General features: G+C 40.1%; 1 protein-coding gene across 1 annotated transcript in view; it reads right to left on the bottom strand.

The window, feature by feature from the left end:
* Nucleotides 1-24,584, bottom strand: part of skor2 (SKI family transcriptional corepressor 2) — a 51,932-nt gene extending 27,348 nt beyond the window's left edge. Inside the window, exons 1-3 of the mRNA XM_046305882.1 lie at nucleotides 23,085-24,584; nucleotides 17,753-17,816; nucleotides 17,519-17,596 (exon numbers count right to left, since the gene is read on the bottom strand). Of these exons, the coding sequence (XP_046161838.1) occupies nucleotides 17,519-17,596; nucleotides 17,753-17,816; nucleotides 23,085-24,584 (1,642 nt within the window). The remainder of the gene's footprint in view (nucleotides 1-17,518; nucleotides 17,597-17,752; nucleotides 17,817-23,084) is intronic.
* Between the last annotated feature and the right edge of the window lie 2,183 nt (nucleotides 24,585-26,767).

Genomic DNA, 26,767 nt, shown 5'->3' with positions numbered 1-26,767 from the left:
TCTGTGAGAGGAGAATGAGTCTCTAATAATCCCTAAACCTATGGTCTGTGAGAGGAGAATGAGTCTCTCTAATAATCCCTAATCCTATGGACTGTGAGACCAGAATGAGTCTCTAATAATCCCTAAACCTATGGGCTGTTAGAGGAGAATGTGTCTCTAATAATCCCTAAACCTATGGTCTTTGCGAGGAGAATGAGTCTCTAAAAATTCCCTAAACCTATGGTCTGTGAGAGGAGAATGTGTCTCTAATAATCCCTAAACCTATGGTCTGTGAGAGGAGAATGAGTCTCTAATAATCCCTAAACCTATGGTCTGTGAGAGGAGAATGAGTCTCTAATAATCCCTAAACCTATGGTCTGTGAGAGGAGAATGAGTCTCTAATAATCCCTAAACCTATGGTCTGTGAGAGGAGAATCAGTCTCTAATAATCCCTAAACCTATGGTCTGTGAGAGGAGAATGAGTCTCTAATATCCCTAAACCTATGGTCTGTGAGAGGAGAATGAGTCTCTAATAATCCCTAAACCTATGGTCTGTGAGAGGAGAATGAGTCTCTAATCCCTAAACCTATGGTCTGTGAAAGGAGAATAAATAATCCCTAAACCTATGGTCTGTGAGAGGAGAATGAGTCTCTAATAATCCCTAAACCTATCATCTGTGAGAGGAGAGTGAGTCTCTAATAATCCCTAATCCTATGGTCTGTGAGAGGAGAATGAGTCTAGTCTCTAATAATCCCTAATCCTATGGACTGTGAGACCAGAATGAGTCTCTAATAATCCCTAAACCTATGGGCTGTGAGAGGAGAATGTGTCTCTAATAATCCCTAAACCTATGGTCTGTGAGAGGAGAATGAGTCTCTAATAATCCCTAAACCTATGGTCTGTGAGAGGAGAATGAGTCTCTAATAATCCCTAAACCTATGGTCTGTGAGAGGAGAATGAGTCTCTAATAATCCCTAAACCTATGGTCTGTGAGAGGAGAATGAGTCTCTAATAATCCCTAAACCTATGGTCTGTGAAAGGAGAATAAATGCCTAAACCTATGGTCTGTGAGAGGAGAATGAGTCTCTAATAATCCCTAAACCTATGGTCTGTGAGAGGAGAATGAGTCTCTAATAATCCCTAAACCTATGGTCTGTGAGAGGAGAATGAGTCTCTAATAATCCCTAAACCTATGGTCTGTGAGAGGAGAATGAGTCTCTAATAATCCCTAAACCTATGGTCTGTGAGAGGAGAATGAGTCTCTAATAATCCCTAAACCTATGGTCTGTGAGAGGAGAATGAGTCTCTAATAATCCCTAAACCTATGGTCTGTGAGAGGAGAATGAGTCTCTAATAATCCCTAATCCTATGGACTGTGAGACCAGAATGAGTCTCTAATAATCCCTAAACCTATGGTCTGTGAGAGGAGAATGAATAATCCCTAAACCTATGGTCTTTGAGAGAGGAGAATGAGTCTCTAATCCCTAAACCTATGGTCTGTGAGAGGAGAATGAGTCTCTAATAATCCCTAAACCTATGGTCTGTGAGAGGAGAATGAGTCTCTAATAATCCCTAAACCTATGGTCTGTGAGAGGAGAATGAGTCTCTAATAATCCCTAAACCTATGGTCTGTGAGAGGAGAATGAGTCTCTAATAATCCCTAAACCTATGGTCTGTGAGAGGAGAATGAGTCTCTAATAATCCCTAAACCTATGGTCTGTGAGAGGAGAATGAGTCTCTAATAATCCCCTATGGTCTAAACCTAAACCTGGTCTGTGAGAGGAGAATGAGTCTCTAATAATCCCTAAACCTATGGTCTGTGAGAGGAGAATGAGTCTCTAATAATCCCTAAACCTATGGTCTGTGAGAGGAGAATGAGTCTCTAATAATCCCTAAACCTATGGTCTGTGAGAGGAGAATGAGTCTCTAATAATCCTCCTATGGTCTGTGAAAGGGAATAAATGCCTAAACCTATGGTCTGTGAGAGGAGAATGAGTCTCTAATAATCCCTAAACCTATGGTCTGTGAGAGGAGAATGAGTCTCTAATAATCCCTAAACCTATGGTCTGTGAGAGGAGAATGAGTCTCTAATAATCCCTAAACCTATGGTCTGTGAGAGGAGAATGAATAATCCCTAAACCTATGGTCTGTGAGAGGAGAATGAGTCTCTAATAATCCCTAAACCTATGGTCTGTGAGAGGAGAATGAGTCTCTAATAATCCCTAAACCTATGGTCTGTGAGAGGAGAGGAGAATGAGTCTCTAATAATCCCTAAACCTATGGTCTGTGAGAGGAGAATGAGTCTCTAATAATCCCTAAACCTATGGTCTGTGAGAGGAGAATGAGTCTCTAATAATCCCTAAACCTATGGTCTGTGAGAGGAGAATGAGTCTCTAATCCCTAAACCTATGGTCCCTAAACCTATGGTCTGTGAGAGGAGAATGAGTCTCTAATAATCCCTAAACCTATGGTCTGTGAGAGGAGAATGAGTCTCTAATAATCCCTAAACCTATGGTCTGTGAGAGGAGAAATCCCTAAACCTATGTCTCTAATAATCCCTAAACCTATGGTCTGTGAGAGGAGAATGAGTCTCTAATAATCCCTAAACCTATGGTCTGTGAGAGGAGAATGAGTCTCTAATAATCCCTAAACCTATGGTCTGTGAGAGGAGAATGAATGAGTCTCTAATAATCCCTAAACCTATGGTCTGTGAGAGGAGAATGAGTCTCTAATAATCCCTAAACCTATGGTCTGTGAGAGGAGAATGAGTCTCTAATAATCCCTAAACCTATGGTCTGTGAGAGGAGAATGAGTCTCTAATAATCCCTAAACCTATGGTCTGTGAGAGGAGAATGAGTCTCTAATAATCCCTAAACCTATGGTCTGTGAGAGGAGAATGAGTCTCTAATAATCCCTAAACCTATGGTCTGTGAGAGGAGAATGAGTCTCTAATAATCCCTAAACCTATGGTCTGTGAGAGGAGAATGAGTCTAATAATCCCTAAACCTAATCCCTAAACCTATGGTCTGTGAGAGGAGAATGAGTCTCTAATAATCCCTAAACCTATGGTCTGTGAGAGGAGAATGAGTCTCTAATAATCCCTAAACCTATGGTCTGTGAGAGGAGAATGAGTCTCTAATAATCCCTAAACCTATGGTCTGTGAGAGGAGAATGAGTCTCTAATAATCCCTAAACCTATGGTCTGTGAGAGGAGAATGAGTCTCTAATAATCCCTAAACCTATGGTCTGTGAGAGGAGAATGAGTCTCTAATAATCCCTAAACCTATGGTCTGTGAGAGGAGAATGAGTCTCTAATAATCCCTAAACCTATGGTCTGTGAGAGGAGAATGAGTCTCTAATAATCCCTAAACCTATGGTCTGTGAGAGGAGAATGAGTCTCTAATAATCCCTAAACCTATGGTCTGTGAATAATAATCCCTAAACCTATGGTCTGTGAGAGGAGAATGAGTCTCTAATAATCCCTAAACCTATGGTCTGTGAGAGGAGAATGAGTCTCTAATAATCCCTAAACCTATGGTCTGTGAGAGGAGAATGAGTCTCTAATAATCCCTAAACCTATGGTCTGTGAGAGGAGAATGAGTCTCTAATAATCCCTAAACCTATGGTCTGTGAGAGGAGAATGAGTCTCTAATAATCCCTAAACCTATGGTCTGTGAGAGGAGAATGAGTCTCTAATAATCCCTAAACCTATGGTCTGTGAGAGGAGAATGAGTCTCTAATAATCCCTAAACCTATGGTCTGTGAGAGGAGAATGAGTCTCTAATAATCCCTAAACCTATGGTCTGTGAGAGGAGAATGAGTCTCTAATAATCCCTAAACCTATGGTCTGTGAGAGGAGAATGAGTCTCTAATAATCCCTAAACCTATGGTCTGTGAGAGGAGAATGAGTCTCTAATAATCCCTAAACCTATGGTCTGTGAGAGGAGAATGAGTCTCTAATAATCCCTAAACCTATGGTCTGTGAGAGGAGAATCCTATGGTCTGTGAGAGGAGAATGAGTCTCTAATAATCCCTAAACCTATGGTCTGTGAGAGGAGAATGAGTCTCTAATAATCCCTAAACCTATGGTCTGTGAGAGGAGAATGAGTCTCTAATAATCCCTAAACCTATGGTCTGTGAGAGGAGAATGAGTCTCTAATAATCCCTAAACCTATGGTCTGTGAGAGGAGAATGAGTCTCTAATAATCCCTAAACCTATGGTCTGTGAGAGGAGAATGAGTCTCTAATAATCCCTAAACCTATGGTCTGTGAGAGGAGAATGAGTCTCTAATAATCCCTAAACCTATGGTCTGTGAGAGGAGAATGAGTCTCTAATAATCCCTAAACCTATGGTCTGTGAGAGAATGAGTCTCTAATAATCCCTAAACCTATGGTCTGTGAGAGGAGAATGAGTCTCTAATAATCCCTAAACCTATGGTCTGTGAGAGGAGAATGAGTCTCTAATAATCCCTAAACCTATGGTCTGTGAGAGGAGAATGAGTCTCTAATAATCCCTAAACCTATGGTCTGTGAGAGGAGAATGAGTCTCTAATAATCCCTAAACCTATGGTCTGTGAGAGGAGAATGAGTCTCTAATAATCCCTAAACCTATGGTCTGTGAGAGGAGAATGAGTCTCTAATAATCCCTAAACCTATGGTCTGTGAGAGGAGAATGAGTCTCTAATAATCCCTAAACCTATGGTCTGTGAGAGGAGAATGAGTCTCTAATAATCCCTAAACCTATGGTCTGTGAGAGGAGAATGAGTCTCTAATAATCCTAAACCTATGGTCTGTGAGAGGAGAATGAGTCTCTAATAATCCCTAAACCTATGGTCTGTGAGAGGAGAATGAGTCTCTAATAATCCCTAAACCTATGGTCTGTGAGAGGAGAATGAATCTCTAAACCTATGGTCTGTGAGAGGAGAATAAAATCCCTAAACCTATGGTCTGTGAGAGGAGAATGAGTCTCTAATAATCCCTAAACCTATGGTCTGTGAGAGGAGAATGAGTCTCTAATAATCCCTAAACCTATGGTCTGTGAGAGGAATGAGTCTCTAAATGAGTCTCTAATAATCCCTAAAATCCTATGGTCTGTGAGAGGAGAATGAGTCTCTAATAATCCCTAAACCTATGGTCTGTGAGAGGAGAATGAGTCTCTAATAATCCCTAAACCTATGGTCTGTGAGAGGAGAATGAGTCTCTAATAATCCCTAAACCTATGGTCTGTGAGAGGAGAATGAGTCTCTAATAATCCCTAAACCTATGGTCTGTGAGAGGAGAATGAGTCTCTAATAATCCCTAAACCTATGGTCTGTGAGAGGAGAATGTGAGTCTCTAATAATCCCTAAACCTATGGTCTGTGAGAGGAGAATGAGTCTCTAATAATCCCTAAACCTATGGTCTGTGAGAGGAGAATGAGTCTCTAATAATCCCTAAACCTATGGTCTGTGAGAGGAGAATGAGTCTCTAATAATCCCTAAACCTATGGTCTGTGAGAGGAGAATGAGTCTCTAATAATCCCTAAACCTATGGTCTGTGAGAGGAGAATGAGTCTCTAATAATCCCTAAACCTATGGTCTGTGAGAGGAGAATGAGTCTCTAATAATCCCTAAACCTATGGTCTGTGAGAGGAGAATGAGTCTCTAATAATCCCTAAACCTATGGTCTGTGAGAGGAGAATGAATAATCCCTAAACCTATGGTCTGTGAGAGGAGAATGAGTCTCTAATAATCCCTAAACCTATGGTCTGTGAGAGGAGAATGAGTCTCTAATAATCCCTAAACCTATGGTCTGTGAGAGGAGAATGAGTCTCTAATAATCCCTAAACCTATGGTCTGTGAGAGGAGAATGAGTCTCTAATAATCCCTAAACCTATGGTCTGTGAGAGGAGAATGAGTCTCTAATAATCCCTAAACCTATGGTCTGTGAGAGGAGAATGAGTCTCTAATAATCCCTAAACCTATGGTCTGTGAGAGGAGAATGAGTCTCTAATAATCCCTAAACCTATGGTCTGTGAGAGGAGAATGAGTCTCTAATAATCCCTAAACCTATGGTCTGTGAGAGGAGAATGAGTCTCTAATAATCCCTAAACCTATGGTCTGTGAGAGGAGAATGAGTCTCTAATAATCCCTAAACCTATGGTCTGTGAAGGAGAATCCTCTAATAATCCCTAAACCTATGGTCTGTGAGAGGAGAATGAGTCTCTAATAATCCCTAAACCTATGGTCTGTGAGAGGAGAATGAGTCTCTAATAATCCCTAAACCTATGGTCTGTGAGAGGAGAATGAGTCTCTAATAATCCCTAAACCTATGGTCTGTGAGAGGAGAATGAGTCTCTAATAATCCCTAAACCTATGGTCTGTGAGAGGAGAATGAGTCTCTAATAATCCCTAAACCTATGGTCTGTGAGAGGAGAATGAGTCTCTAATAATCCCTAAACCTATGGTCTGTGAGAGGAGAATGAGTCTCTAATAATCCCTAAACCTATGGTCTGTGAGAGGAGAATGAGTCTCTAATAATCCCTAAACCTATGGTCTGTGAGAGGAGAATGAGTCTCTAATAATCCCTAAACCTATGGTCTGTGAGAGGAGAATGAGTCTCTAATAATCCCTAAACCTATGGTCTGTGAGAGGAGAATGAGTCTCTAATAATCCCTAAACCTATGGTCTGTGAGAGGAGAATGAGTCTCTAATAATCCCTAAACCTATGGTCTGTGAGAGGAGAATGAGTCTCTAATAATCCCTAAACCTATGGTCTGTGAGAGGAGAATGAGTCTCTAATAATCCCTAAACCTATGGTCTGTGAGAGGAGAATGAGTCTCTAATAATCCCTAAACCTATGGTCTGTGAGAGGAGAATGAGTCTCTAATAATCCCTAAACCTATGGTCTGTGAGAGGAGAATGAGTCTCTAATAATCCCTAAACCTATGGTCTGTGAGAGGAGAATGGTTCTCTAATAATCCCTAAACCTATGGTCTGTGAAAGGAGAATGAATCCCTAAACCTATGGTCTGTGAGAGGAGAATGAGTCTCTAATAATCCCTAAACCTATGGTCTGTGAGAGGAGAATGAGTCTCTAATAATCCCTAAACCTATGGTCTGTGAGAGGAGAATGAGTCTCTAATAATCCCTAAACCTATGGTCTGTGAGAGGAGAATGAGTCTCTAATAATCCCTAAACCTATGGTCTGTGAGAGGAGAATGAGTCTCTAATAATCCCTAAACCTATGGTCTGTGAGAGGAGAATGAGTCTCTAATAATCCCTAAACCTATGGTCTGTGAGAGGAGAATGAGTCTCTAATAATCCCTAAACCTATGGTCTGTGAGAGGAGAATGAGTCTCTAATAATCCCTAAACCTATGGTCTGTGAGAGGAGAATGAGTCTCTAATAATCCCTAAACCTATGGTCTGTGAGAGGAGAGTGAGTCTCTAATAATCCCTAAACCTATGGTCTGTGAAAGGAGAATAAATGCCTAAACCTATGGTCTGTGAGAGGAGAATGAGTCTCTAATAATCCCTAAACCTATGGTCTGTGAGAGGAGAATGAGGAGAATGAGTCTCTAATAATCCCTAAACCTATGGTCTGTGAGAGGAGAATAGGTCTCTAATAATCCCTAAACCTATGGTCTGTGAGAGGAGAATGAGTCTCTAATAATCCCTAAACCTATGGTCTGTGAGAGGAGAATGAGTCTCTAATAATCCCTAAACCTATGGTCTGTGAGAGGAGAATGAGTCTCTAATCCTTAAACCTATGGTCTGTGAAAGGAGAATAAATGCCTAAACCTATGGTCTGTGAGAGGAGAATGAGTCTCTAATAATCCCTAAACCTATGGTCTGTGAGAGGAGAATGAGTCTCTAATAATCCCTAAACCTATGGTCTGTGAGAGGAGAATGAGTCTCTAATAATCCCTAAACCTATGGTCTGTGAGAGGAGAATGAGTCTCTAATAATCCCTAAACCTATGGTCTGTGAGAGGAGAATGAGTCTCTAATAATCCCTAAACCTATGGTCTGTGAGAGGAGAATGAGTCTCTAATAATCCTCTAAACCTATGGTCTAAACCTATGGTCTGTGAGAGGAGAATGAGTCTCTAATAATCCCTAAACCTATGGTCTGTGAGAGGAGAATGAGTCTCTAATAATCCCTAAACCTATGGTCTGTGAGAGGAGAATGAGTCTCTAATAATCCCTAAACCTATGGTCTGTGAGAGGAGAATGAGTCTCTAATAATCCCTAAACCTATGGTCTGTGAGAGGAGAATGAGTCTCTAATAATCCCTAAACCTATGGTCTGTGAGAGGAGAATGAGTCTCTAATAATCCCTAAACCTATGGTCTGTGAGAGGAGAATGAGTCTCTAATAATCCCTAAACCTATGGTCTGTGAGAGGAGAATGAGTCTCTAATAATCCCTAAACCTATGGTCTGTGAGAGGAGAATGAGTCTCTAATAATCCCTAAACCTATGGTCTGTGAGAGGAGAATGAGTCTCTAATAATCCCTAAACCTATGGTCTGTGAGAGGAGAATGAGTCTCTAATAATCCCTAAACCTATGGTCTGTGAGAGGAGAATGAGTCTCTAATAATCCCTAAACCTATGGTCTGTGAGAGGAGAATGAGTCTCTAATAATCCCTAAACCTATGGTCTGTGAGAGGAGAATGAGTCTCTAATAATCCCTAAACCTACAGTCTGTGAAAGGAGAATCCCTAAACCTATGGTCTGTAATAAATGAGTCCCTAAACCTATGGTCTGTGAGAGGATGAGTCTCTAATAATCCCTAAACCTATGGTCTGTGAGAGGAGAATGAGTCTCTAATAATCCCTAAACCTATGGTCTGTGAGAGGAGAATGAGTCTCTAATAATCCCTAAACCTATGGTCTGTGAGAGGAGAATGAGTCTCTAATAATCCCTAAACCTATGGTCTGTGAGAGGAGAATGAGTCTCTAATAATCCCTAAACCTATGGTCTGTGAGAGGAGAATGAGTCTCTAATAATCCCTAAACCTATGGTCTGTGAGAGGAGAATGGTTCTCTAATAATCCCTAAACCTATGGTCTGTGAAAGGAGAATGAATCCCTAAACCTATGGTCTGTGAGAGAATGAGTCTCTAATAATCCCTAAACCTATGGTCTGTGAGAGGAGAATGAGTCTCTAATAATCCCTAAACCTATGGTCTGTGAGAGGAGAATGAGTCTCTAATAATCCCTAAACCTATGGTCTGTGAGAGGAGAATGAGTCTCTAATAATCCCTAAACCTACAGTCTGTGAGAGGAGAATGAGTCTCTAATAATCCCTAAACCTATGGTCTGTGAGAGGAGAATGAGTCTCTAATAATCCCTAAACCTATGGTCTGTGAGAGGAGAATGAGTCTCTAATAATCCCTAAACCTATGGTCTGTGAGAGGAGAATGAGTCTCTAATAATCCCTAAACCTATGGTCTGTGAGAGGAGAATGAGTCTCTAATAATCCCTAAACCTATGGTCTGTGAGAGGAGAATGAGTCTCTAATAATCCCTAAACCTATGGTCTGTGAGAGGAGAATGAGTCTCTAATAATCCCTAAACCTATGGTCTGTGAGAGGAGAATGAGTCTCTAATAATCCCTAAACCTATGGTCTGTGAGAGGAGAATGAGTCTCTAATAATCCCTAAACCTATGGTCTGTGAGAGGAGAATGAGTCTCTAATAATCCCTAAACCTATGGTCTGTGAGAGGAGAATGAGTCTCTAATAATCCCTAAACCTATGGTCTGTGAGAGGAGAATGAGTCTCTAATAATCCCTAAAACTATGGTCTGTGAGAGGAGAATGGTTCTCTAATAATCCCTAAACCTATGGTCTGTGAAAGGAGAATGAATCCCTAAACCTATGGTCTGTGAGAGGAGAATGAGTCTCCAATAATCCCTAATCCTATGGTCTGTGAGAGTAGAATGAGTCTATCCTCTAATAATCCCTAAACCTATGGTCTGCGAGAGGAGAATGAGTCTCTAATAATCCCTAAACCTATGGTCTGTGAGAGGAGAATGAGTCTCTAATAATCCCTAAACCTATGGTCTGTGAGAGGAGAATGAGTCTCTAATAATCCCTAAACCTATGGTCTGTGAGAGGAGAGTGAGTCTCTAATAATCCCTAAACCTATGGTCTGTGAGAGGAGAATGAGTCTCTAATAATCCCTAAACCTATGGTCTGTGAGAGGAGAATGAGTCTCTAATAATCCCTAAACCTATGGTCTGTGAGAGGAGAATGAGTCTCTAATAATCCCTAAACCTATGGTCTGTGAGAGGAGAATGAGTCTAGTCTCTAATAATCCCTAAACCTATGGTCTGTGAGAGGAGAATGAGTCTCTAATAATCCCTAAACCTATGGTCTGTGAGAGGAGAATGAGTCTCTAATAATCCCTAAACATATGGTCTGTGAGAGGAGAATGGTTCTCTAATAATCCCTAAACCTATGGTCTGTGAAAGGAGAATGAATCCCTAAACCTATGGTCTGTGAAAGGAGAATGAGTCTCTAATAATCCCTAAACCTATGGTCTGTGAGAGGAGAATGAGTCTCTAATAATCCCTAAACCTATGGTCTGTGAGAGGAGAATGAGTCTCTAATAATCCCTAAACCTATGGTCTGTGAGAGGAGAATGAGTCTCTAATAATCCCTAAACCTATGGTCTGTGAGAGGAGAATGAGTCTCTAATAATCCCTAAACCTATGGTCTGTGAGAGGAGAATGAGTCTCTAATAATCCCTAAACCTATGGTCTGTGAGAGGAGAATGTCTCTAATAATCCCTAAACCTATGGTCTGTGAGAGGAGAATGAGTCTCTAATAATCCCTAAACCTATGGTCTGTGAGAGGAGAATGAGTCTCTAATAATCCCTAAACCTATGGTCTGTGAGAGGAGAATGAGTCTCTAATAATCCCTAAACCTATGGTCTGTGAGAGGAGAATGAGTCTCTAATAATCCCTAAACCTATGGTCTGTGAGAGGAGAATGAGTCTCTAATAATCCCTAAACCTATGGTCTGTGAGAGGAGAATGAGTCTCTAATAATCCCTAAACCTAATCTGTGAATGAGTCTCTAATAATCCCTAAAACTATGGTCTGTGAGAGGAGAATGGTTCTCTAATAATCCCTAAACCTATGGTCTGTGAAAGGAGAATGAATCCCTAAACCTATGGTCTGTGAGAGGAGAATGAGTCTCTAATAATCCCTAAACCTATGGTCTGTGAGAGGAGAATGAGTCTATCCTCTAATAATCCCTAAACCTATGGTCTGCGAGAGGAGAATGAGTCTCTGATAATCCCTAAAACTATGGTCTGTGAGGGGAGAATGAGTCTCTAATAATCCCTAAACCTATGGTCTTTGGGAGGTGAGTGAGTCTCTAATAATCCCTATACCTCTGGTCTGTGAGAGAGAGTGAGTCTCTAATAATCCCTATACCTATGGTCTGTGAGAGGAGAATGAGTCTCTAATAATCCGTAAACCTATGGTCTGTGAGAGGAGAATGAGTCTCTAATAATCCCTAAACCTATGGTCTTTGAGAGGAGAATGAGTCTCTAATAATCCCTAATCCTATGGTCTTTGAGAGGAGAATGAGTCTAGTCTCTAATAATCCCTAAACCTATGGTCTGTGAGAGGAAAATTAGTCTCTAATAATCCCTAAAACTATGGTCTGTGAGAGGAGAATTAGTCTCTAATAATCCCTAAACATATGGTCTGTGAGAGGAGAATGGTTCTCTAATAATCCCTAAACCTATGGTCTGTGAAAGGAGAATGAATCCCTAAACCTATGGTCTGTGAGGAGAATGAGTCTCTAATAATCCCTAAACCTATGGTCTGTGAGAGGAGAATGAGTCTCTAATAATCCCTAAACCTATGGTCTGTGAGAGGAGAGTGAGTCTCTAATAATCCCTAAACCTATGGTCTGTGAGAGGAGAATAAGTCTCTAATAATCCCTAAACCTATGGTCTGTGAGAGGAGAATGAGTCTCTAATAATCCCTAAACCTATGGTCTGTGAGAGGAGAATGAGTCTCTAATAATCCCTAAACCTATGGTCTGTGAGAGGAGAATGAGTCTCTAATAATCCCTAAACCTATGGTCTGTGAGAGGAGAGTGAGTCTCTAATAATCCCTAAACCTATGGTCTGTGAAAGGAGAATAAATGCCTAAACCTATGGTCTGTGAGAGGAGAATGAGTCTCTAATAATCCCTAAACCTATGGTCTGTGAGAAGAGAATAGGTCTCTAAAAATCCCTAAATATACGGTCTGTGAGAGGAGAATGAGTCTCTAACAATCCCTAAACATATGGTCTGTGAGAGGAGAATGAGTCTCTAATAATCCCTAAACCTATGGTCTGTGAGAGGAGAATGAGTCTCTAACAATCCTTAAACCTATGGTCTGTGAAAGGAGAATAAATGCCTAAACCAATGGTTTGTGAGAGGAGAATGAGTCTATCCTCTAATAATCCCTAAACCTATGGTCTGTGAGAGGAGAATGAGTCTCTAATAATCCCTAAACCTATGGTCTGTGAGAGGAGAATAAGTCTCTAATAATCCCTAAACCTACAGTCTGTGAGAGGAGAATGAGTCTCTAACAATCTCTTAACCTATGGTCTGTGAGAGGAGAATGAGTCTCTAATAAACCCGGAACCTATGGTCTGTGAGAGGAGAGTGAGTCTCTAATCATCCCTAAACCTATGGTCTGTGAGAGGAGAATGAGTCTCTAATAATCCCTGAACCTGTGGTCTGTGAGAGGAGAATGAGTCTCTAATAATCCCTAAACCTATGGTCTGTGAGAGGAGAATGAGTCTCTAATAATCCCTAAACCTATGGTCTGTGAGAGGAGAATTAGTCTCTAATAAACCCTAAACCTATGGTCTGTGAGAGGAGAATGAGTCTCTAATAATCCCTAAACCTATCGGCTGTGAGAGGAGAATGACTCTCTAACAATCCCTAAACCTATGGTCTTTGAGAGGAGAATGAGTCTCTAATAATCCCTAATCCTATGGTCTTTGAGAGGAGAATGAGTCTAGTCTCTAATAATCCCTAAACCTATGGTCTGTGAGAGGAGAATGAGTCTCTAATAATCCCTAAACCGATGGTCTGTGAGAGGAGAATGGTTCTCTAATAATCCCTAAACCTATGGTCTGTGAAAGGAGAATGGTTCTCTAATAATCCCTAAACCTATGGTCTGTGAAAGGAGAATGAATCCCTAAACCTATGGTCTGTGAGAGGAGAATGAGTCTCTAATAATCCCTAAACCTATGGTCTGTGAGAGGAGAATGAGTCTCTAATAATCCCTAAACCTATGGTCTGTGAGAGGAGAATGAGTCTCTAATAATCCCTAAACCTATGGTCTGTGAGAGGAGAATAAGTCTCTAATAATCCCTAAACCTACAGTCTGTGAGAGGAGAATGAGTCTCTAACAATCTCTTAACCTATGGTCTGTGAGAGGAGAATGAGTCTCTAATAAACCCTAAACCTATGGTCTGTGAGAGGAGAATGAGTCTCTAATAATCCCTAAACCTATGGTCTGTGAGAGGAGAATGAGTCTCTAACAATCCTTAAACCTATGGTCTGTGAAAGGAGAATAAATGCCTAAACCAATGGTTTGTGAGAGGAGAATGAGTCTATCCTCTAATAATCCCTAAACCTATGGTCTGTGAGAGGAGAATGAGTCTCTAATAATCCCTAAACCTATGGTCTGTGAGAGGAGAATGAGTCTCTAACAATCTCTAAACCTATGGTCTGTGAGAGGAGAATAAGTCTCTAATAATCCCTAAACCTACAGTCTGTGAGAGGAGAATGAGTCTCTAACAATCTCTTAACCTATGGTCTGTGAGAGGAGAATGAGTCTCTAATAAACCCGAAACCTATGGTCTGTGAGAGGAGAATGAGTCTCTAATAATCCCTAAACCTATGGTCTGTGAGAGGAGAATGAGTCTCTAATAATCCCTAAACCTATGGTCTGTGAGAGGAGAATGAGTCTCTAATAATCCCTAAACCTATGGTCTGTGAGACCAGAATGAGTCTCTAATAATCCCTAATCCTATTGTCTGTGAGAGGAGAATGAGTCTCTAATAATCCCTAAACCTATGGTCTGTGAGACCAGAATGAGTCTCTAATAATCCCTAATCCTATTGTCTGTGAGAGGAGAATGAGTCTCTAATAATCCCTAAACCTATGGTCTGTGAGAGGAGAATGAGTCTCTAATAATCCCTAATCCTATGGTCTGTGAGAGGAGAATGAGTCTCTAATAATCCCTAAACCTATGGTCTGTGAGAGGAGAATGAGTCTCTAATAATCCCTAAACCTATGGTCTGTGAGAGGAGAATGAGTCTCTAATAATCCCTAAACCTATGGTCTGTGAGAGGAGAATGGTTCTCTAATAATCCCTAAACCTATGGTCTGTGAGAGGAGAATGGTTCTCTAATAATCCCTAAACCTATGGTCTGTGAAAGGAGAATGAATCCCTAAACCTATGGTCTGTGAGAGGAGAATGAGTCTCTAATAATCCCTAAACCTATGGTATGTGAGAGGAGAGTGAGTCTCTAATAATCCCTAAACCTATGGTCTGTGAGAGGAGAATAAGTCTCTAATAATCCCTAAACCTATGGTCTGTGAGAGGAGAATAAATCTCTAATAATCCCTAAACCTATGGTCTGTGAGAGGAGAATGAGTCTCTAATAATCCCTAAACCTATGGTCTGTGAGAGGAGAATGAGTCTCTAACAATCCTTAAACCTATGGTCTGTGAAAGGAGAATAAATGCCTAAACCAATGGTTTGTGAGAGGAGAATGAGTCTCTAATAATCCCTAAACCTATGGTCTGTGAGAGGAGAATGAGTCTCTAATAATCCCTAAACCTATGGTCTGTGAGAGGAGAATGAGTCTCTAATAATCCCTAAACCTATGGTCTGTGAGAGGAGAATAAGTCTCTAATAATCCCTAAACCTACAGTCTGTGAGAGGAGAATGAGTCTCTAACAATCTCTTAACCTATGGTCTGTGAGAGGAGAATGAGTCTCTAATAAACCCGAAACCTATGGTCTGTGAGAGGAGAATGAGTCTCTAATAATCCCTAAACCTATGGTCTGTGAGAGGAGAATGAGTCTCTAACAATCCTTAAACCTATGGTCTGTGAAAGGAGAATAAATGCCTAAACCAATGGTTTGTGAGAGGAGAATGAGTCTATCCTCTAATAATCCCTAAACCTATGGTCTGTGAGAGGAGAATGAGTCTCTAATAATCCCTAAACCTATGGTCTGTGAGAGGAGAATGAGTCTCTAATAATCCCTAAACCTATGGTCTGTGAGAGGAGAATGAGTCTCTAATAATCCCTAAACCTATGGTCTGTGAGAGGAGAATGAGTCTCTAATAATCCCTAAACCTATGGTCTGTGAGAGGAGAATGAGTCTCTAACAATCCTTAACCTATGGTCTGTGAGAGGAGAATGAGTCTCTAAAACCTAAGAGGAGAATGAGTCTCTAATAATCCCTAAACCTATGGTCTGTGAGAGGAGAATGAGTCTCTAACAATCCTTAAACCTATGGTCTGTGATAAATCCTAAACCATGGTCTGTGATGGTTTGTGAGAGGAGAATGAGTCTATCCTCTAATAATCCCTAAACCTATGGTCTGTGAGAGGAGAATGAGTCTCTAATAATCCCTAAACCTATGGTCTGTGAGAGGAGAATGAGTCTCTAATAATCCCTAAACCTATGGTCTGTGAGACCAGAATGAGTCTCTAATAATCCCTAATCCTATTGTCTGTGAGAGGAGAATGAGTCTCTAATAATCCCAAAACCTATGGTCCTTGAGAGGAGAATGTGTCTCTAATAATCCCTAAACCTATGGTCTGTGAGAGGAGAATGAGTCTCTAATAATCCCTAAAACCTATGGTCTTTGAGAGGAGAATCAGTCTCTAATAATCCCTAAACCTATGGTCTGTGAGAGGAGAATGAGTCTCTAATAATCCCTAAACCTATGGTCTGTGAGAGGAGAGTGAGTCTCTAATAATCCCTAAACCTATGGTCTTTGAGAGGAGAATCAGTCTCTAATAATCCCTAAACCTATGGTCTGTGAGAGGAGAATGAGGCTGTTGTTCTCCTTGTCTTGATCAACCAGTAGTGATAGTTTGTCATAATAGCTGTAATGGTATGATATGATAGCTGTAATGGTATGATATGATAGCTGTAATGGTATGATAGCTGTAATGGTATGATAGCTTCATTGGTACGGTGTAATAGCTGTCATGATTTGATATGATAGCGGTAATGGTTTGATATGATAGCTGTAATAGTATGATATGATAGCTGTCATGATTTGATATGATAGCTGTAATAGTATAATATGATAGCTGTAATGGTATGATATGATAGCTATCATGATTTGATATGATAGCTGTAATGGTTTGATATGATAGCTGTAATGGTATGGTATGATAGCTGTAATGGTATGATAGCTGTAATGGTATGATAGCTGTAATGGTATGATAGCTTCGTTGATACGGTGTAATAGCTGTCATGATTTGATATGATAGCTGTAATGGTTTGATATGATAGCTGTAATGGTTTGATATGATAGCTGTAATGGTATGATAGCTGTCATGATTTGATATGATAGCTGTAATGGTTTGATATGATGGTCTTTGAGAGGAGAATCAGTCTCTAATAATCCCTAAACCTATGGTCTGTGAGAGGAGAATGAGGCTGTTGTTCTCCTTGTCTTGATCAACCAGTAGTGATAGTTTGTCATAATAGCTGTAATGGTATGATATGATAGCTGTAATGGTATGATAGCTGTAATGGTATGATAGCTTCATTGGTACGGTGTAATAGCTGTCATGATTTGATATGATAGCTGTAATGGTTTGATATGATAGCTGTAATGGTATGGTATGATAGCTGTAATGGTATGATATGATAGCTGTCATGATTTGATATGATAGCTGCAATGGTATGATAGCTGTAATACTGTAATGGTATGATAGCTGTAATGGTATGATATGATAGCTGTAATAGTTTGATATGATAGCTGTAATGATTTGATATGATAGCTGTAATGGTATGATAGCTGTAATGGTTTGATATGATAGCTGTAATGGTATGATAGCTGTAATGGTTTGATATGATAGCTGTCATGATTTGATATGATAGCTGTAATGGTTTGATATGATAGCTGTAATGGTATGATATGATAGCTGTAATGGTATGATAGCTGTAATACTGTAATGGTATGATAGCTGTAGTGGTATGATATGATAGCTGTAATGGTTTGATATGATAGCTGTAATGGTTTGATATGATAGCTGTAATGGTATGATATGATAGCTGTAATGGTATGATATGATAGCTGTAATGGTATGATATGATAGCTGTAATGGTTTGATATGATAGCTGTAATGGTATGATATGATAGCTGTCATGGTATGATAGCTGTAATACTGTAATGGTATGATATGATAGCTGTAATGGTATGATATGATAGCTGTAATGGTATGTTATAATAGCTGTAATGGTATGATAGCTGTAATACTGTAATGGTGTGATAGGTGCAGTTTTACCTGCCATCTCTCTCCAGTACTCAGGGTCAGATGATTTAGTCTCTGATACAAAGAAGCTGCTAGGTTCTTTGTTTTCATCTAGAGGAGAAGGAGAGAACAGAAGGACAATAATTCATCAGTTCATCTGGAGCCTCAGTTGATTTGGTCCCATGCACACAGAAAACGAAAGGAACCAATGTAGAAAGGAACCAATGTCTTTAAACACCTCGGTAACACCTAGGTAACACTGCGTACCAGCTGTTTTGGAGTTTTCTTTGGTTGCATAAACAGGCAGTCCATGGTCTCTGCTTTTATGAGTCTGAGAACACAGAAAGAGATAGAGGTTGGAACATCTAGATATCAGATATAGTGTTGAATAATGCTACACAGGATGCTGGTGTAGACTAGACTACCAGCTGGCTTTCACAGATTTGAAGAATCAATGGAGTGGAACAACTCTCCTTTTGGCCTAATCTTGTATGTCCAGAACAACACTGTTAACAACACTGTAGACATGAGCGGAGGGTTTCTTTCAAGTAAATCACCTTTATGATGAAGCATGCATCTAAATCACCTTGATTTTATTTTTTCCTATTTTTTATTTCACCTTTAGTTAACCAGGTAGGCAAGTTGAGAACAAGTTCTCATTCACAATATATGGTAGTTAAAAACAAGTTCTCATTTGCAACTGCTACCTGGGCAAGATAAAGCAAAGCAGTTAGACACATACAACAACGTAGAGTTCCATATGGAGTAAAGCAAACATACAGTCAATAATAAGTCTATATACGATGTGAGCAAATGAAGTAGGATAAGTAGGATGTAAGGCAATAAATAGGCCTTTGATAGTCTCTTCATTAGTGTCATTATTAGAATGTGAATGTCTCTTCATTAGTGTTGTTATTAGTGTTAATGTTAGACTGTGAATGTCTCTTCATTTGTGTTACAATTAGTCTGCGAATGTCTCTACATTTGTGTTACAATTAGTCTGTGAATGTCTCTTCATTAGTGTCGTTATTAGAATGTGAATGTCTCTTCATTAGTGTCGTTATTAGAATGTGAATGTCTCTTCATTAGTGTTGTTATTAGTCTGTGAATGTCTCTTCATTAGTGTCGTTAGAATGTGAATGTCTCTTCATTAGTGTCGTTATTAGAATGTGAATGTCTCTTCATTAGTGTCGTTATTTGTCTGTGAATGTCTCTTCATTAGTGTCGTTATTAGAATGTGAATGTCTCTTCATTAGTGTCGTTATTATAATGTGAATGTCTCTTCATTAGTGTCGTTATTTGTCTGTGAATGTCTCTTCATTAGTGTTGTTATTAGAATGTGAATGTCTCTTCATTAGTGTCGTTATTATAATGTGAATGTCTCTTCATTAGTGTTGTTATTAGAATGTGAATGTCTCTTCATTAGTGTCGTTATTAGAATGTGAATGTCTCATCACTAGCGTAACTATAAGACTGTGAATGTCTCTTCACTAGCGTAACTATAAGACTGTGAATGTCTCTTCACTAGCGTAACTATAAGACTGTGAATGTCTCTTCACTAGCGTAACTATAAGACTGTGAATGTCTCTTCACTAGCGTAACTATAAGACTGTGAATGTCTCTTCACTAGCGTAACTATAAGACTGTGAATGTCTCTTCACTAGCGTAACTATAAGACTGTGAATGTCTCTTCACTAGCGTAACTATAAGACTGTGAATGTCTCTTCACTAGTGTAACTATAAGACTGTGAATGTCTCTTCACTAGCGTAACTATAAGACTGTGAATGTCTCTTCACTAGTGTAACTATAAGACTGTGAATGTCTCTTCACTAGTGTAACTATAAGACTGTGAATGTCTCTTCACTAGTGTAACTATAAGACTGTGAATATCTCTTCACTAGCGTAACCATTAGACTGTGAATGTCTCTTCGTTTAGATTTACTATTAGACTGAGAATGTCTCTTCATTAGTGTTATTAGACTGTGAATGTCTCTTCATTAGTGTTACTATTAGACTGTGAATGTCTCTTCATTAGTGTTACTAGAAGACTGTGAATGTCTCTTCACTAGTGTAACTATAAGACTGTGAATGTCTCTTGACTAGCGTAACTAGAAGACTGTGACTGTCTCGTCACTAGTGTAACTATAAGACTGTGAATGTCTCTTCACTAGCGCAACTAGAAGACTGTGAATGTCTCTTCACTAGCATAACTATTAGACTGTGAATGTCTCTTCGTTAGTTTTACTATTAGACTGTGAATGTCTCTTCGTTTTGATTTACTATTTGACTGAGAATGTCTCTTCATTAGTTTTACTATCAGACTGTGAATGTCTCTTCATTAGTGTTACTAGAAGACTGTGAATGTCTCTTCACTAGCGTAACTAGAAGACTGTGAATGTCTCATCACTAGTGTAACTATAAGACTGTGAATGTCTCTTCGTTAGTTTTACTATTAGACTGAGAATGTCTCTTCATTAGTGTTATTAGACTGTGAATGTCTCTTCATTAGTGTTACTATTAGACTGTGAATGTCTCTTCATTTGTTTTACTATTAGACTGTGAATGTCTCTTTGTTTGTTTTACTATTAGACTGAGAATGTATCTTCATTAGTGTTACTATTAGACTGTGAATGTCTCTTCACTAGTGTTACTATTAGACTGTGAATGTCTCTTCACTAGTGTTACTATTAGACTGTGAATGTCTCTTTGTTTGTTTTACTTTTAGACTGTGAATGTCTCTTTGTTTGTTTTTCTATTAGACTGTGAATGTCTCTTCGTTAGTTTTACTATTAGACTGTGAATGTCTCTTTGTTTGTTTTACTATTAGACCGAGAATGTATCTTCATTAGTGTTACTATTAGACTGTGAATGTCTCTTCACTAGTGTTGCTATTAGACTGTGAATGTCTCTTCACTAGTGTTACTATTAGACTGTGAATGTCTCTTCACTAGTGTTACTATTAGACTGTGAATGTCTATTATTATAATTACTTTTAGACTGTGAATGTCTATTATTATAATTACTTTTAGACTGTGAATGTCTATTATCATAATTACTTTTAGACTGTGAATGTCTATTATTATAATTACTTTTAGACTGTGAATGTCTATTATTATAATTACTTTAAGACTGTGAATGTCTATTATTATAATTACTTTTAGACTGTGAATGTCTATTATTATAATTACTTTTAGACTGTGAATGTCTATTATTATAATTACTTTTAGACTGTGAATGTCTATTATTATAATTACTTTTAGACTGTGAATGTCTATTATTATAATTCCTTTTAGACTGTGAATGTCTCTTTGTTTGTTTTACTATTAGACTGAGAATGTCTCTTCACTAGTGTTACTATTAGACTGTGAATGTCTCTTCATTAGTGTTACTATTAGACTGTGAATGTCTCTTCATTAGTGTTACTAGAAGACTGTGAATGTCTCTTCACTAGTGTAACTATAAGACTGTGAATGTCTCTTCACTAGCGTAACTAGAAGACTGTGACTGTCTCGTCACTAGTGTAACTATAAGACTGTGAATGTATCTTCATTAGTGTTATTAGACTGTGAATGTATCATTCGTTAGTGTTACTATCAGACTGTGAATGGCTCATTCATTAGTGTTACAATTAGTCTGTGAACATCTCCTTCATTGTTTTTGTTATTAGACTGTGAATGTCTCTTCATTAGTGTTGTTATTAGTCTGTTAATGTCTCCTTCAATATTGTTACTATTAGACTGTGAATGTCTCTTCATTATAATTACTATTTGACTGTGAATGTCTCTTCATTAGTGTTAATATTAGTCTGTTAATGTCTCTTCATTTGTGTTACAATTAGTCTGTGAATGTCTCTTCATTATTGTTGTTATTAATCTGTGAATGTCTCCTTCGTTATTGTTATTATTAGACTGTGAATGTCTCTTAATTAGTGGTGTTATTGGACTGTGAATGTCTCCTTCTTTAGTGTTACTATTAGTCTGTGAATGTCTACATCATTATTGCTACTTTTTGACTGTGAATGTCTCTTGATTAGTGTTGTTATTAGAATGTGAATGTCTCTTCATTAGTGTCGTTATTAGAATGTGAATGTCTCTTGATTAGTGTTGTTATTAGAATGTGAATGTCTCTTCATTAGTGTCGTTATTAGAATGTGAATGTCTCTTCATTAGTGTTGTTATTAGAATGTGAATGACTCCTTCAGTCGTGTTAATAAACTGTGAATATTTCCTTCTTTAATGTGACTATTAGACTGTTCTTATCTATTAGACATTCCACCTCTGGCCTGCTCGCCTCCCTACCACTGAGGAAGTACAGCTCCCGCTCAGCCCAGTCAAAACTGTTCGCTGCTCTGGCCCCCCAATGGTGGAACAAACTCCCTCACGACGCAAGGACAGCGGAGTCAATCACCACCTTCCCGGAGACACCTGAAACCCCACCTCTTTAAGGAATACCTAGGATAGGATAAGTAATCCCTCTCACCCCCCCCCCTTTAAGATTTAGATGCACTATTGTAAAGTGACTGTTCCACTCGATGTCATAAGGTGAATGCACCAATTTGTAAGTCGCTCTGGATAAGAGCGTCTGCTAAATGACTTAAATGTAATGTAAATGTCTTTAATATGGCTATTGGACTTACTATTAGACAAAATGTCTCTTAATTAGTGTTGTTAGACTGTGAATGTCTCTTCATTAGTGTTAGACTGTGAATGTCTCCATTAGTGTTGTTAGACTGTGAATGTCTCTTCATTAGTGTTGTTAGACTGTGAATGTCTCCATTAGTGTCGTTAGACTGTGAATGTCTCTTCATTAGTGTTGTTAGACTGTGAATGTCTCCATTAGTGTTGTTAGACTGTGAATGTCTCTTCATTAGTGTCGTTAGACTGTGAATGTCTCTTCATTAGTGTCGTTAGACTGTGAATGTCTCTTCATTAGTGTTACCATTAGACTGAGAATGACTCCTCCCTTTTACAATGCGACTGTTTCCCCTGGTTGTGGATCAACTCCCTTGGCTTTGTTAATGTGGAGTTGACAGGTTCCAGATTAGAAAGGGTAAATGGCAGAAAGTGACAATTAGAGAACCGATATAATGTGACCATTAAACAATATACCGGACTGTTCCTATTATCAGCGAGCAGAGCACTGTGGATGTTTCAATTCTTCAGGGAGATGCTGATATGAAAATGTTTATGCATATTACATCAGCCAGGCTACAACACCATTTAAATAATAATAAAAGTGCCTTACTTTTACATGTTTGTAGGACTGGTCCTCCAGTTGCAGCGGGGTGTGTGTGGGGCTGGGGAGAGAGAGTGTGAGGCTGGCAGGGGGAGCAGGAGGAGAGGCAGGCAGGCTTGTACTGCTCTGGTCCTGGCTGTGATCTGCAGGGCTGCAGGGGAAGTTGACAGCCTCTTTCTCTCTTCTCTCCCATAGTCCTGATCCTTCACTTTGCCCTCGGAGGTGCAGGCCGCTGTGTGCCTGTGGTGGGGTTGGTCTTTTGAAATGTTCCTCTTCCTCATCCTGCTTGGTCTCTACATCCACCTCTCCTTCCTCCTCACTCTCTTCTCGCTCTTCCTCCCCCTCTCCTCCGCTCTCAGAGGCGTAGCTGCAGCTGGTCCCGGGGGACAGGTGGAGCTCTGATCCAAACTCATCCAGGTTGCCATGGAGCTTGGCGATGCTTTCTGCATCTTTGACGACGGGTCGGAAGGCTGAGTGGTAGTAGGCTTTCCTAGCCTGGAGAGACGGGGTGTCCAACACCTTCAGCCAGCCCTCTGAGGTCACAGGGTGCAAGTCAGAGGTCAGGGTGGAGGAGTCAAGGTCAAACAGACCTGACCTGGGTGTGGCTCTCATGCCTGGCCCCGCCCCTGGGTGTGGGGGCTCTGATAGGTCGAGGAAGGCCTGCCTGAGGGAGGGGCTCTCGGCCAATGAGGACAGAGTGTTGACGGAGCGTTGTGGCTGCAGGTAGGTGGGCACTGGGAGGCCCCCAGCAGTCCTAGGGGGCCAGAACATGCAGAACGGAGGGTAGAAGGTGTCTTTACGACCTGGCCACAGCAGACCTGATAGACCAGTGTTCTTCTGTCCTCCAGCCACCTCACTGTCATCTTTCTTCTGATGACAGAGGCTGAAGGCTGGGAAGGAGTAAGGGTTGGGGAACAGGGAGGTAGGGGGGAACTTCTGCAGCATGCCGAACCCTTTACTGGGCACAGGGATCACCGGGTAGCTGCGAGTGTTCTTACGGGGAGACAGGCTGCTTCCATCCAGGTCCTCCTCCTCCTCGAAGCGGCTCCTCTTCTGGACCAGGTCAGGGGTCATCATGTGGGGCAGACCAGAGTTCACAACCTTCCCCGGCCCCATGGCGGAGCAGTGAGATGAGGGTAGACACCGCTTCCTGCTGCCACCATTAAACATGGCCTTCACGTCCTCCCAGGCAAACGCCAGGTCATCAGGAGGGGTTTTATCTGACAGCTTCAGGTGGCGTCTCCAGGAGTTGAAGTTAGCAGCGTCCGGCTGGATGTACTTGGCTTCAGGAGTACGGTGAGAGTGGAAGATGAACTTGTTAGGAGAGAAGTACATGCTACAGTAGGAACACTTGATGCACTTGGCTCTGCTGCTGTTGTAGCGCGCTGGGATGAAGTTACCACGACTACCCCAGGCACACTCGTGTGACACATCAAAGGCGAAGTTGTCAGGCAGTTTGGGGGGGTTGTTCTCCCCCAGGAAGGACTTACACAGCCGCTCCGCCTCTCGCTTGGTGATCATGCCACAGCGGCGGGAGGAGATGGGCATGGCGCCAGCTCGCCTCAGGATCTCCAGCTGGACAGGGGTGCACTGAACACAGGTGATACCCAGCGCCACGCGGCGGTTGTGGATCTCGTTATAGCTGTAGTTCTTTAGCAAAGTGTTGGAGATCTGGGCCAGACACAGCCGCTCCTGATGGTCAATCACCAAGGAGACGATGGGTACACCATACAGAACCACTTGACCCACCTGGTTGGGCTTCAGGGAGGAGTGGGGGGGTCTGGGGGGGGTCAGGGGCTCCTGCTGGAATGAGCTGGGGGGAGTCAGGGGCTCCTGCTGGAATGAGCTGGGGGGGGTCGTCATGGTAGCGCTGGTGTAGGTTGTGTTGCTGTGGAGTCCGATTGGAGGACACTGTGCTGAACATATGAGTCAGGAGTTCAAACTGAACATCAGACAGACACTCTTTTAGTTGTAATAATAATGAAAATAACAACAATCATCACTTTGTATTATTATCAAAAAATATTTACCAAATGGTGAAGAATTTGATTGTGATTAAATAGCAACACCTCATTTGATTTCGTATGTTGCTTATTTGTATGATTTTATTATAAACATTCAATTAAGTTTGTACTGTGAATGGTTTTTTTAAATCTCATTTTGCAGAACAAGTCTAACCCCGCCTGAGCCCTCTGCATCTTCCACTTTAATGCGCATCGAAGACAAGAAGTAGCTGTTTACAACAAATGAATATCTGGGACAACGATACAGACATAGGCTTTACTGTAAAAAAAAGGGATCAATAGTTGCTTTACTTTGGGTGTCATTTGTTGTTAGCCTACATATATACGTTGATAAAAAAAAGTATAGAATTGCAATAGAACATGACAAACTAAAAAATAAAAAACATCCTAATTTAACAGAACTTCAATTTCTCCGACGTTCAAACAAAAGTTTGTATTTGACATTTTCTGCCAAAACACGGCAGTATAGAACTAATTGTTTTAATCTGAGAGGCAGTATAGAACTAATTGTTTTAATCTGAGAGGCAGTATAGAACTAATTGTTTTAATCTGAGAGGCAGTATAGAACTAATTGTTTTAATCGGAGAGGAAGTATAGAACTAATTGATTTACACGTTCATCTGAGAGGCAGTATAGAACTAATTGATTTACACCTTCATCTGAGAGGCAGTATAGAACTAATTGATTTATACGTTCATCTGAGAGGCAGTATAGAACTAATTGATTTACACGTCAATCTGAGAGGCAGTATAGAACTAATTGATTTACACGTTAATCTGAGAGGAGGTTTAGAATTTAATTGATTTACACGTCAATCTGAGAGGCAGTATAGAACTAATTGATTTACTCGTTAATCTGAGAGGAGGTATAGAATTTTGATTGATTTACACGTCAATCTGAGTATAGAATTTTAATTGTAAATGTATTATTATATATTATTAACCGAATATTCCTTATTATATATGTGACTTATCATAGTGTGAACTTAGCTTAATAATAATGGATATTCGTCAGGCGTTACATTAGGCTATATACAAAAAAATACAGGTTGAACTGCAGATCAAACCGACACGTGAGGTCATCCCGACCAGGGCCAAGATACACAGGACAACGAAATATCCTCCCAAACAGTGAAGGATGTTTATTGTGAGATTCTAAATTAAAAGGTCAAATTCAAATAAAAGGTACCACATTACGTATCTTCTAGATTTTACTGCAGCTTTAGACTAGAATGCATTTAACATATATACATGATTATAACCTACAATTAATAGCCCATTGATGCCGATAGACACAACACGAATATTACTAATGATAATAATAAAATAAAAAATAAAGGCTAGTGTAGGCTAATAATACAGTAGTCTACTCTTCCTATTTACACCAATTAGTTGTTCACAAAACAGGATATCTTACCTCCTCTCCTCTGATGAGAGAAATCAAAATGTTATGAAAATAAAAACATTCCTGATCTCCCGCCCAAAACAACCGATAAGAGAAGAAGAGAATGTATGATGTTCTATAAAATAACATTCGGTGAAGAGTAACTCGTTCCGGCGTATTCCCTTTAGAAGACAAGGAGCGTGTCTGGAAGCCGCGCTGTTGGACCGGACTGTACAGCTCGAACCAATGACGTTTCACTAACTGACACAACACCTGCAGAGACTAACTCACCAGCTGAACCAGGGCTAACAACGGGCTGTGCATATCCAATCTGAATGAGGAGGATCACTCACAAATCCACAAACAGCACATATATTGCAGACTTACCAACAATGACAGGAACAGTAAGTAGGTCGATGTCACCAACTAAAATACTGCAGTGGCCTATTTTAAACGGTGTCTGTCCCAAATCACATAACTCGTAGGCCTATGTAAATCAAATGATAGGTCTAACCTAAAATGCTTTACTTGGGCCTATAGGCTATCAATTCAAACTAATATAATCAATAATCGCCTTCAGGTAATTCTTGATTGCACTTAATTTGTCATAAGCACATTTTCCTTATAACCCGTTTCTCT

The sequence above is a fragment of the Oncorhynchus gorbuscha genome, linkage group LG16 (genome assembly GCF_021184085.1).
Source record: "Oncorhynchus gorbuscha isolate QuinsamMale2020 ecotype Even-year linkage group LG16, OgorEven_v1.0, whole genome shotgun sequence".
Classification (NCBI taxonomy): Eukaryota; Metazoa; Chordata; class Actinopteri; order Salmoniformes; family Salmonidae; genus Oncorhynchus; species Oncorhynchus gorbuscha.
Note: the sequence above shows the minus strand (reverse complement) of the source record. Positions and strands in the feature narration are given on the sequence as shown.